The sequence below is a fragment of the Poecile atricapillus genome, chromosome 18 (assembly GCF_030490865.1).
Source record: "Poecile atricapillus isolate bPoeAtr1 chromosome 18, bPoeAtr1.hap1, whole genome shotgun sequence".
Taxonomy (NCBI): domain Eukaryota; kingdom Metazoa; phylum Chordata; class Aves; order Passeriformes; family Paridae; genus Poecile; species Poecile atricapillus.
In genome coordinates this window covers 8,467,149-8,480,935 of record NC_081266.1, presented here as the reverse complement: position 1 = coordinate 8,480,935, position 13,787 = coordinate 8,467,149, and the positions used below count along the sequence as shown (strand labels likewise).

Genomic DNA, 13,787 nt, shown 5'->3' with positions numbered 1-13,787 from the left:
TGGAAAAGCAATTATTCATATTTTTATTTATTAATAATAAAATCCTAAAATTATATTTCCAGTCATCTGCCTATCCAGTTATACTGTCTCTGGAGAACCACTGCAGCCCTAAACAGCAGGAAGTAATGGCAGACTGCTTGAAAAGTATTCTAGGTGACAAACTTCTCACTACACCAATTGGTGGTGCAGTAGATATGACTGAACTGCCTTCTCCTGAGGTAATAAGTTTTCATTTTTCTCTGTGAAAGAAATGGAAATGATGGTGGGGTTCTTCATTATTTTTTTTTTTCAGTCCTCTGGGACTGAATTTATGGATCACATCTGTGTCAGAAATAGACTTCAGGTAGTAACAAAAATATTTAAACTGCACCAAAAAAACACATGGAAATACATCTGTTATTTGCTGATTTATTTTTTTGTTGCTTAAATTGAAGGAAATTCCTGAAATTTAAACATGTTATTGAAATGGAAACCTGAGCCTACATTTTTTGTCAATAACAGTGATGATGGAGGTTTTTTTTGGTCCTCTGCTACTGCAAAGCCATTCTCTTTCTCAGTGTGTTTCTCCCTCAGACAGCGTTTCTCAGCGGATGGCCCGAGACCCCTGGGACATGAAGTCAGAAAAGGCAATTAGATGGGTGTTGAAAATTTTATTGCAAACTAAAACAAATACATTTCCTTTGTTCCAGTCTTTGCACATAATTTTCTTTCAAGGACAAAAACTTTTTTCAAGTCTTTTGTAGCACAAATACGTGCACACATACAAAATACTTATTTCAGCTTCTCGCTGTTGCCAGTATAGCCATATTTTATTCCTTGTGTTTTTACAGTAGCTAAAAAAATGCAAATGAAAATGTGGGAAGGAAGCACTGCCATAAGGAAAAACAACACACAAAAGGTGTTTAAAATAATTTTTTAAGGATTTGTCAAGGAAAAATATTTTTGAAGTGATCTGTGCAAGAAGATGTGCTGAAGTATTACCGTACTCTTATATTTCCATAACAATGTTGTAATATTTAATGTTCATGTTTCTCCACCCTTTTTTTTTTTTATTGTAGCAATATATTTTTTTGCATCATGGTTTCCAACATAATTTTGAAGCCTTGAAAACTGTTTTTTCAATTAGGAAAAAATCTAAACTCTATCAAACAGGAGGGCTTGTTGTAAAGCTTCTCAAATCACGGCTGGATTCAGTGTAGGAGATGTGCAAGGATCATATGTCCTCTGAAGCAAGCACAAAATCAGTGAAATGGAATCACTGAATCACACACTTAAAAATATTAATTTCTATGATATATGTCCCTTACCATATGGTTACTGTGATACAGGGAGTTCATACTTCATATTTCCACAGCTTAGAGTTTTCATGAGTCAGCTCTGTAGAGTTTTGCCTGAAAATGGATTGCTGGGTCTATGTATGGAAATGCTGTCAGCTGAGATTAATTCTCCTGAGCTTTTAACATATTATAGTATTGTGAGACATATTTCCCATCTGTGCAAGGTGTAAGGATTACCTAAATAACGCCACTGTCGTCACCTGATTACAAAAGTTTTAATTCAGAAAATTATTATCTTGAGAATGAACACAAATGAGGATCTTCTCTGTTTCTCCTAGGTTTTCTGATCATGCATGTAAGAAAAGTCAGTAGGACTTTACTTAGCAATGGAAATATGTAGCTATGACTGAATTTGTAAATTCAGTTATAAGCTTGACTTTGGCTGGCATCTTTTTGAAGAGCCAAAAAAGGAGTTTAGTGACATCACATCTTTAAAGCTTGGGACCTTGTGCATTTTCAAGGCCTGGGTAAATTCATTGTCATTTGAGAAAACCAAATTCTGAATTTAGTCTTCAGACTGCTTTACTCAAGCTGTGCAAAAGAGATGTTACAGAACCACAAATGATGAATTTGAAATGCTCTTTGTTGGAAGGATCCTCAGTTAGTGTGAAAAAGAAAAAAGCTGTTACCTATATAAGTTGTTGGTCCACTTTTTTCAAGATGGAGCATTAGCAAGAAAAGGGAAAAAGCCACCTCAGTGGCTCCTTCAAGATCAGAATTGAATGGTTATTTTGTGGGTACATGAAGTGGGAAATCACATAGTTTCTCCAAACACTTCAAAGAAACATTAGACAATTACAGGTTCCTTTTAGGTTTTGGAGTTTTGGAGGCTTCCATCGAAATAATTTTCTTTTATATGGTCAATCTTCTACTTCTTTCTTTAAGTAGGTCTTGAACTATACCTTTGTCAACTGAGATGATTGTGTGTGTGTGGAAGGAGGTTAAAATGAGGAACACGCCCACTCTTAGGTGGTTCCTTGGACCACCTTGCAATGATGTCTCCTACCATTGTAATTCTAAGTGAAAATCACATGGAGGCGCAGGAAATAAAAGCGGAGGATCACTGAACACTTCCTCTCTCTGCTTTTCCCAACACTTGCTTCATCTGAAAAACAAACCCCAGAAAATTTCAGGACTAAAGGTTTTTTAATTCTTTGCCTTCAGTCATATATTCACACTTCCATCTGACTATATTGATATTATTAATTCCCTGCAATTCCTGTATTCTGTGGCATCTCAGCACACAATTCCTCCTCTACATATGGAGGAAGGAGAAGACTTTTGCACTACTTCTTTCTTTCCCACAAACCTTATCCCATGAGAAACTGAGGCTGCTTTTAAGCTTCACCTGTCCCATCTCTTTCCCAAGAAGATGTTTTGCCACCCAAAGCGACAGACCTGATACAATTCTCTGCTCCCAGTCTTGGCCATCATGGTGCTTCTAAAGAGACTTCATGAACTCCCTCTAATCTTCACTGGAATAACAGGTCCTTTGAGTCAGGTCCTGCATTAAATTAGATTTGACATCAGTGACGGGTGCCAGACATCTCTGCTGGTTGTACCAGCACTCCTGGTGATGTGCTGATAGAAAGTGAAGGAATGAAGTGCCTTATGCAGCAATTTGTAGATGAACTTAGAAAATATCAGGATGCTAGAAGAGATAAGGTTTTACTTACCCTGCTGTGTTCTTCCTCTCAAGAGATCTGACAGCAATTGAAAGGAGCATGTGGGCATCCAATATAACACAGAAAAGAATGTAAGCACATTGATGCTTTGATGAAAGTTTGTTCCTCAATTATTTTGCATTGTAGAGCATTGAACTGCCTTACACTGCTGACAGGATAGATATATCAGATAGTTAGGAATCTTTTATTATTTGCAGGTTTCCTGTCACAAAGTTGGAATGAGATATTGATGTGTGATTAACTGAAAGTGAAGTGGCAACTACTGTGATTTTACAAGTTCTCTTTAATGTTTACCACACAGCTGCAAGATCAATTACTGCATTGTGATGTCTCAGAAGCATTTCTGGCCAGGATTGCCAAGGCTTCCCTATGGTTGTTAAACCTGTGGTGTCCAAATAAAAGGATCTGTTTAATGAGATCCTTGAGAAAGATCAATAGAAGGTCTCCAGTACAACTTCATGGGCTATGGATATTTTAAATTCTGCTATTATGGGGAAAACCAGCTAACTCCATAAGCCAGGACTCATCCTTCACACTTTTCTTCACCTTTATCTACTCAGTATAAAAAGGAGAGCTTTCTCTACACAGTGAGTGTTTTCAGTGAGAAATTCAAGATTAAGCACATCTAATTCTGTTGCTTCATTTATGAGATTAATTCCTATTTATTTTGACCAACACATTCACATATGCAAATGTCTTGACCAAGTCTTTGCATCAGAAATACTTTTGTTTCTTAGCAAGTCAAAATGTTTCTAGTCACTCTTATGCCTTTTGATCAGTCTATGGCATCTATTCTTTACAAAAAATATGAAAAAAAAAAAAAGAGAATGTGGTATGTCTAGGTGATGACCTCAAAAATAATAATAAAAAAATCCATACTGTTTCTCATAAAATTTCAGGAATCTCTAGGCTGTAGTGAGTACATACAGAAGACTCATCTAATTCCTTCACTATTTTTAGGCATTGCACTCTTGAGGGAACATGATTTTCCCAGAAATGTGGTAAACATATGACAGTCATTATCTGTTAATAGCTTCTTTGCATTGTAAAGCAACTTCAGGAGGTAACTAAAAACAAGACATTGCCATATTTTATATCATTACCCAGGTAGGTCTTGGGTCAATGGCTTATTTGGTGTATAAAAATCATGTGGTTTGTTTGGTAAGGCATCTTCTTGGACCATTGAACTTTGGTAAGGAATCTGTGCAATGAAGACTCTGAGCCAACCTGTAACCATCTCATCTTTCTCTGCAATCATCTGGACTTATTTCCAATGCATCCAGAGATTTAGTTGCCCATGTAGAATATAGTTTCAGCTATAGCACAGCTATTTATCCTTAAGTAGACTTAAGGTAAGTAGACTTACCTGAAGTCTACTACAGAGCACAACACAGAAATGGAATTTTCAGGGTAGGGTGCTTCTCACTGGGTAAATGTGTTGTAGGAAAACTTGCTATGAGGTAGCTAAAATGCTGCTCCTGATATAATTAGTATTTGTTTGCCTAGAGCTCAGACCTTGCTGGTGGTATTGATTAAAAATATCTGTATAATAAGTATACAGTATTGATATAAAGTATCTGTAGATGATAACTGTGATTTATAAGGCTGCCACAAAGACATCCATTCACACTTCACTAAGTGTGATTCGTTAAAGATAGCTGGTGTTGGGTTTTTTTAACAGTTGTACTTAACAAATCTTGTCATTGTCTCAAAACCTTTCCCTGTGTCAGACTTCACAGGAGGTGTTGTATCTTAACCCTATATCAGTATTTAAGGCAGCAGTATCATTCTTGAAATAGAATATTATGTAAAACTCAGAAGAGATTTTAACTTTGTTACTTAGCAAGATTTTCAAGGCTTGATATTCCTCTAACTGAGCACCTACAGCTGGTCAGGAGAGAAGAAGGGAGAACAACAAGCTCAATTTAAACAGGAGAAGCTATTCTGTCTTTAATACTTCTGTCTCAAATCCAGGGTTTGTTCCTTACATTTCTGGGCACTGAATTTTCACATTAATTGTAGTCATCAATAGGTGGGTTTGCCCGATCCAAAGTGCTTGTGATTTTTATCTTGGAAACTTGGCATTACTTCAGCTGATTTGTGTTATACATCCCATTAACCAGAATGCACAAGAAAAAGGTTTTGTTCATTTAATTATGTAAATATTTGTTCTAGTTGATTGCACTTCGAGGTTTTTGCTTATGCCAGTCTTGAAGTCCCACTATGCTCTAGGGAGGTCCTATGATGTTTTACATATTTGAATTTTTTAGTATGCTTGCAGTTTTTATAGAAGTAAACAGCAAATGTATTTTTAACATATTTTGCCTTTCATAATAAAACTAGAAAGGAGAAGTTATAGTGAATGCTCAGACTTTCAGCTCATTAAAAGGCTTTTCAGCTCTCTTAGAAGACCTGGACATGTAGAGAAAAAGGTGTCACATGTTTAGCAGTGCTGATTACCAATTAAAGAACTCAGATTTCACACAGTCACTGAATTTGTAACCATACATTTGTTATAAGTTTTTTTGAAGATGTGTGAAGTTCAGACAAAAGCCTATGCCATTTTTTCACTCTGTGTTTCACTTTCAGTGATTGGGGGTAACTATTATTGTCATTTGCTTCTGGCCAAAAAATAGCAAATTCTCTGGAGTATTTTTGTAACTGTTTCTGAAAAGAACCATGATTTTAGAATGTTACCTTTGTAGAAAACAAAGCAAACCTTAAAAAACTTCTCCTACCTCAGGATGTTTATGTTTTTGCTAACAGCTCGCAAACAGAATTTTAGAGACTGATTGACATCATGACCCATTTTTATATCATTACACACACACACACTATTGTCTTTTTTTACTTAAAGTTATGTTTGCATATAGGAGGCAGTAATGTAACCATAGATAGTTTTTTCTTCCCTTGTATACCAGGTCTTTTTTTATTTTATTTTATTTTTTTTTATTTGTAGAATGAAGTCTTCCCATGAATAACAAAATACAAGATCAAAAGTGGATAGAATTGCTTTTAGATACTGGGAAATGTGAACATGCAAAGCAAAATTCAGAACTCTTAAAAAACATGAGTAGCATTAATCATATTAAAACTCTTCTAAAAATACCAGAGAAAAATAAAAAAAAGAGTGCATTAATAAGAAATGAAGGCAATGTTAAAGGGCATCCTTATCCTGAGTCACCAGTGCAGAGAGACTAATCAAACCTTCCAGCAGCATGGCATTGATAGATATTGGGCATAGGATGTCTCATTCCACTGGCACCCTGGCAAACTACCAACACGAGATCTGAAGCGATAGGGGGATTATGAGCAATGGAGCTTGCAATGGAAATAAATGGAATGTCTCTATCCTTGCCTATGGCTCTGGTTTCTACTAAAAAACTTTGGCTTTATATATTTCTGTTATCCATACCTTTCATATTTACTTCGTGGATACCTTAAAACACAGCATTTCAGTTACCTTTCATTTATTGTGAATTTTTTTGTTCCCTCTTCCCGCCACACTCCCAGTAGTGTAATCTTCCTTTCCACTAGAGCATAGGAAATTCAAAGAACATTTTTGTGGATCACTTTATTCAAGAGTGACAGTAAGTCCTGTTACTCCCTGACAGCTCCTGTGTACAGATGTACTGCTGCATAATAGAAGCTTTACTATTAATATAGTTTTGTAAATTGAAGTGAAATATATACTCATAGGATTCTGTTCCATAGATGAAAGCCATGCTGTTAGAATCAATATAATTCAATGATGTTTTTCTCCCTTTACATTACATATTATGGAGGTTGATACACGTCTATTTAAAAATAGAGAAACTGCTTAGGCAAAATCACCAAACTTTTGTTTCCCTGGCCAGGTAAGACCAGCATAAGGTTCTACTGTAAAATAACACAAGTTATAAACAAAAGTTTTCATTTGGTACACCAGAGAGATATGCACAAAGGCATTAATCAAATAACAAATTTCCTGCAGGCTTAGTGATAGATGAAAACATTCCAAATGAATAGCAGACACGTCTTTAAGTGTGTATATACACATAGAAGTACATTTAGGCTTAAAATAGAAGTAAAAAAATAAGTAAAAAAATATACCTTCTATGTCTTGCCTGGCTATCACTTTTGGCTCTTACTTAGCTTTCTACTTTTATCTTTTCATAGTTTCAGCATCTGGGTTCCTGTGGAAGAGAGCCTTTTTTCCTGTCATGGTGTTAGATAGGCTCATTCTGTTGTGTACATTGATCCCCAGATTCTGTTTGGTTTCTTTGGCTTTGGCTTCTGCCTCACTCTATTTTAATTCATTTTGCAACCTCACATCATTATATTTAATAAACAACTTTGAAGATTGGTTAAATAACACCAAGAGATGAAAACCTAAGTAATTCTAGTTACTATTGTTCAACCTCTTTTCTATAGGCATTAAAATTCAAAGTTCTGATAAAAAATAAAAAAGTTGGAACAATTGAGGAAGGTCTGCTCAGGATGGATGCTGAATATGGTGGTGAGACAGAGGAACTGAGTGACTCTGAATCTGAGTCTGAGGATGACGACACAGATGACACGTTACCTCTTCAGCCATCAAGGAGTCCCACCAGAAGAAGAAGAGATCATAGACTTTCACCCCCACCTCAAAAAAAACCAAAGGTAACTTTTGCTGCAATTGAATATAGAGAACACACAGATTTTTTTTTTTAAAGAAACTCGATTATCTTAAAATAGAGACTAAACTGAAAAGTTGTTATAAATAAGTTATTTTAAAATAATTTATATTTTAAATTTAATTTAAAATTTAAAGAGAAAACTTTAAAATTACTAAGATCAGTGCATTTGGAAATTACATTTTTTAGCTCGAGGTTTCAGAGTTTTCCTACTCTTATAAGAAAAGTCAGACTGGACCACATTTTAGTACCCAACTCAAAATCAACCCCTTCCTGTGCTCCCATCTTGAACTTCAACATTTTCCTCTCTCAAAACTTGTGCTTGTCCCAGGCTCTCGGTCCCACAGTAGATTTAAGATGTGTTTTGTTGGTGCCATGGCTCTCCTGGAACTATGTATAGAGAACACTTACAGCAGTACCTGATGACAACAGGCAGAGTTAACCATTTCTTCCCCAGGTCTTCCAGTCTATTTTTAAGATAGATAAAGTCTCCTATTTTCTTCAGTTCTGGATTTTTTTGCATTAAATTAGGTGCACATTCCTGGTTGTGCTGGAACATTTTTCAGCACCTGGAGCTGAAGAGGTGTTTTTAGATTTATCATGCAGAGACTTAACTTTATTTCTGAAAAAAGTGTAAAAATTTGGTGTTTGAAAGTCAAATTGAACTTAGTTTTTTTAACCAACTATAATTCTCTACCACGGAAAATCTGTTGCTTCATCAAGGTTGAAACTGCCTTGTTCAGCTTTTTTAGGATGTCAGGCAGCACCTGGTGTACCCAGTCACTCTTGCACATCATGCTCTGATTGCCTGAATGTGGCTAAACCAGCAGTGCTCCTCAGAGCCCAGCACTCTCGCTGAGAAGCAGTGTCTCTTTTTTTTTATATGATTTGAAAGTTTTTTTCTTCTTTCTCATTCCAACTGACATGGAGAAATAGTAAGGAAAAATTCTGAGGAAGGATGGACTCTGACCAGGAAGGACCAGCTCTCTAGACAATAGGTTTCAAGAATATTTGTAGGACCATGTAACGGACTAGAATGAATTCCACAGACTCTTAAACAGCAGCAACAAAAAGGATCTGCTCATTTTCACAAGCAGAAGAGAAAGTGGTTTCCAGGGTCCCACTCTGTTGGAATATTTGCCTTGATGTCCCACTGTATTGCTTTATGGGAGGGTGGGAGAGCATTTGAATCCACAGCCAAGATACCCCAGTGATGCTGCTGGCTTTGCCTGCCTCCAGAGTTGTATTTTTCAGGATTTCCATGGCAGTAGACTCCTGGTGTCCTCATGGGACATAGCCCCAGAATAATTAATGCACTTGAACGTTGCATAGTTTAAGAGCCATGAGCAGGCAATCTCTATTATTTTGTGGGATGAGAATTTGCCTTCAAAAGCTTTAATGGAATGTAAACATGATTAGCATCAGCAGCTCTCTGCTGGCTACTGCCCCCAATTAGCTCAGAAGTTATGCTGAGGAAAATGAAGTGGTCACACAGTGCTTCTCTGTAAGAGAGAAGATCCTGGTAAAATTTCAGTCACTTTGGCTTATTTTGGTAATTGAGCAAGACTAAATTAAGATTTTGGTGAGAGAACTTTCAACCTTAATCAAGAAGAAAAGAGTTTTCCTAACTTCAGGGCAATGCTTAAAGGAATAGGCCTTTGATTAATTTTCTTGGCGCAATGTAATATTTTCCTGTTATTCTACATTTTATAGATGAGTTTATTCTGTTGGTCTTTTCTAGTACTTTATATATTTATGAATAGAAAGTTGGAGGTATATTTTTAAGGAGCAACATTAAAAGCCATGAAAAATTATATTATTTGCAAACCACTCTTAGGAGCAGGAAAACTGTAAAGCTATCGAGAAGAACATTCTGCTAGGAAGGATCTCTCCACTCACCCTATGATTGCTGTGATAAACGTGGGCACAATAACCTCAATTTTCTCTCAGCAGATCAGATCTCACTATTAAAGGTCATATTTATTAGATTCATTAACTGAGACGTTTTTTCATGCTTTATGCATCCAAAATGATTGTTTCTCTGAATTATTAATATTAATAATAATGAAATACTCATCATTGTGACTTTTTTATTCCATTATTCATCTGATGATGTTTAGGTGAGAAAGGGAAAGATTGCCCTTGCATTGTCAGACCTCGTGGTTTATACCAAATCTCAGAAGTTTGTGAGCTTTGAGCATTCCCTGCAGCATCAGCAGTGTTATGAAAATAATTCAATTGGAGAGAGTGCAGCACGAAAACTTTTAAGATCTTCAGGTAATTTCTTTGGAGTCAATCAGTTAAAAGTTACATTGGTGCTATGATTGCTTCACTGCTTAGGCATTGAAGGGTTAAAATTTCATGAAACACCTGCTGTCTGATTTTATTTGGTTCTTTGTATAACACTGTTTTAGATATGTCCTTTGCATAATATTTTTATTTCTGTTGGCTTTGGGAGGAAAACTGAAATTCAACTTTGCTTTAATTCCGTGTATTTTTATAAGAACAAATATTAACACAGTCTAAAAAATGTACGTCTGCCTTTCGATTCATTGTTTTCTGCATCAAGTAATTTAGGAATTGCAGTCAGCACTTGAAAAAGCGTGGAATAAATTTCACCACCTCCCTCCCCACCCCCATGTCTGGGCTGAGAACTGAGCGGAGTTGGCTCGGCAGTCGCCTGGCTTTGGTGACAAGTGCAGATAAGAGAGTCCTCATTAATGGGATGGATAAACCCCAGAGCAGGCAGCTTGCTCCACTGGAGCAGACCTTCCATCCCAGCCAAACTGAATTATCCAAACCATTCTGGGCTGGAGCAGCTCCATTTGGTGCAGCCTCTGCTGTTTGAGCTCCAGCTGCCTGCAGAGAGCCCCGAGGGAGCGTTAAAAGCAGAGATCACCGAGCATGACAGTGACAATGACAATGAAGGCTGCCACATGCCCACTCACTTTGTGGAGGTGATTCAGTGGCTGGCTGTTGCTAAAGGACACAAAATGATTCACATGAACACTTTCCAGTGGTAGAACAGGAAAGAAGGAACTTTATTTTCTGACTCCAGTATTTATAGATTCTCAACAATGACCAGGGATTGGATAATTAAATTACACCTTCCCAAGCACACTGGTCGTGTGAAACGTCCATCAAAAGATGTTTCTTAGAAGGAATGTGATAAACAACTTCTGTTTATAGAACTTCCATGGGAAAGTAACTAAAACTATGAAAACATTATCAGGTTTTAGTTTTCAGGGCAACAGCTGGCGAGGTGAATGATGCTGAACAGTGTCACAAAGTAGGATTTTCCAGCCACTGAGTCCTCTCTCTGGTTCCTCCAGCACTCTAGGAGATAGAAAAGTAGCTCTAGAACCTCTCCTCCCCCTCAATAAAACCACCCCCAAACAACAAAGCAAACCAAACTCTACCAAACAAAACCGCTAAACAAACAAAAAATGAGGTGAGAGGAAAATGGAGATCAGAGAGATGACCCTGGAAATGTAGATTTTTGTTTAATCACTAAAAAGGAATCGTGCAGATAGAAGTCATCTGAAGTTTCCCACATCCCTGCAGTCAATGCTTACATATGAGAAAGGAGGGAACACTGCCAGCAGAAGGAAAAACAATGTACATGATAGTTATCTTCTGAGGCTTATATAACAAGAATTTCAGTGGCTTTTGAAAACGTGCTCTTCCCTGGTCCTAATATTATTTAGCCATTTTATTTAAACCTCCAAACAACAAACAAGCCAAGATCATCTAAAGATGATTTTTTTTCCCTTTTTTTTTCATTTTGAGCTATTATAGAAGGGGGAAACTTTTGTGCAGTTTCCTGTGTCTCAGTTTCCCGTGAGAATACAGTGGGCTTTAGTGTAGAAATCATAAGCTTACCCTGCAAAAAGGTGAAGAAACAGAATATTTCAGTGAAGGGATGGTTTTTGGATAATGAACTTCTTACAAAGGAATATATATTTCTTTATACAGGAATACTGTCAGATTCAAATACACACAAAATATTAAGGTTTAAAAATTAATTATTAAATGAACAAATGAATATATTTCAAAATAAAATGATGTTAAAATAGAATAAATTGGCATAATATTATGTAAAAAAATTGCTGGATCAAATTACTGTATTTTTATTATTTGTTCAAATAGGATTTCTTTAATAACAAAGGTTTTCTTACCAAGATTTTATCCTTCTGTTTATCAGCTAAAGAGTTTATTTCACATACTACAAGATTTATTACAAGAATTTACCCCAAGGGAACAAGAATGAGCTCGTCAAATTATAATCCTCAGGAGTTCTGGAATGTAGGGTGTCAGATGGGTATGTATCCTTGCAGAAACTATTGCATTCTAGGCTTTACAGATAAAGGAGTTTCTTGCTTCCTACAGTATTTTGGTGTTATGTAGGTTACGTAATTTTCCCCCAGTGGCATTATTTTAATTTTTGTTGTATAAAATTTTCCTTCAACCCACATATTCCACCAGTTTTTTCTCACTAGTAATTGTAAATATCACTTTGTGTTAAATAGCTGTTTCCTATCCCAGATATTCCATTTATTCTATTTTATTAATCTCTTTAAACTACCTCTTTGAATTGGATATTAAGAAAATCACTAATAACAAGCTCAGCATTTTTAAGTTTCCATTACTCAGCAATGCAAGTTTCTTCTGAAGGGTCTGTGGGTTTTCAGTGGCACTCTGTGACTTGCTTAGGTGCAGATGTGAGCACAACAATTGATAGTAGTGCCAAAAATTCCCAGAACAGGATATGCTACACAAGGCAGCACTCAAACATTCCTGGTCAGCACAACATCCAGAGACAGCTGGGAGCTGCTGGGAGTCTCCAGTCTTTATTCAGATGTAGAATTTTAATTTCCAGTACAAAACATATTTGTTTCCTGGGCAACAAAAAAAGTGCTAACTTCTGCTTCTTCATTGAAAGTTATTTATTTGAATTTTTTCAAAATAAGCATGGCATGACTTCTGTACCCAGCAGGCTTTGGAAAACCTCTCACCTGTAAGCATTTTGTCCTTTTTAATGGCTTTAGAGACCATCTTACCTTCACGTGTTTATTCTTCAGTTTAAAAGATTCTCAGTTCCAGAACATATTTCTATGTTTGCCTGCTAAATTTTCTTCAGCCCTAGGTAAAGTAGAGCAGAATAGTTTTTGTACCCAGGTATATATTCTGTCTTTGAGTCTTTGCCAAGGCCACCTGAGGGAGACTGTGGGGTGAGCAGGGCACTTTGCCTTAGGCTCTCGGTTTTGAGAGGTGAAAGGTGTGGATTCACCTTGTTATGTTGAAATACACACTCATCCAAGGACAGGCACAGATTTCATTCTGTCTGTAGGGCCCTGGAGCTTATGTCACCCTTGTTCCAGGCTTCCTTTTCCACTTGTTTCCTTTCTCAGCTCTCCATATATCTTCTGTGACAAGTTACTTTCTCCATCCTGACTGTTATTTTACATAACTACATAAGGAGTACAAAAATTACTATTTAGTATAAATTTGACTTGCTTCTATGTCCTCATAAATGCTTATTTGCAGTACAGATTTGGACTTGTGCTGGACTATCCAAGTATCTTCTCATCACCATACTGTGTGAAATTGGTTTGATTATGTTGTGTCCTTGTGGTTCATCCACACTTAGTGCCATGTCTGGATTATTTACCCGGGGTGCTGCCCTCCCTGTGTGCTATCATTGCTATCTAAACTATACATTGCCATTAAAAACTAGGAAGTTTGTTTCATTCTTAGAGAAAGCACTCGCCAGAGGTCCTTAATTTAAAATTGAATTAATCTCCCAGTCTTATCATACTGCAATTTACTAGTTTTCTTTCTAGCCTGTGAATCTCCACACTTATCTCTGCAAAGGATAACCATTTGTTAGATCACAGACAGCGCCAAAATCTTTCAAAATTACTACACTGGCTGTTTACTCAGAGTGTGCCTTAATGAGAAGTCAGTCTAACCATTTATATGCAAAACATATGACTTTTGGTGCATAGGGGGTTTGGGCCCCTTCCTGGAAGAATTAAAAATCTGCAGGAAGTGGTTAGATTTGCCCTCTTGGTCACTTCATTTGCATCTTCACTTAAAAACCCCTCTAT

General features: G+C 36.6%; 1 protein-coding gene across 1 annotated transcript in view; it reads left to right on the top strand.

Annotated features, from left to right (window-relative positions):
* Window positions 1–13,787, top strand: part of LOC131586077 (1-phosphatidylinositol 4,5-bisphosphate phosphodiesterase zeta-1-like) — a 54,673-nt gene that overhangs the window by 23,804 nt on the left and 17,082 nt on the right. The window contains exons 7-10 of the mRNA XM_058852814.1: window positions 63–218; window positions 7,436–7,663; window positions 9,798–9,954; window positions 11,882–11,998. Coding sequence (XP_058708797.1) covers window positions 63–218; window positions 7,436–7,663; window positions 9,798–9,954; window positions 11,882–11,998 — 658 coding nt within the window. The remainder of the gene's footprint in view (window positions 1–62; window positions 219–7,435; window positions 7,664–9,797; window positions 9,955–11,881; window positions 11,999–13,787) is intronic.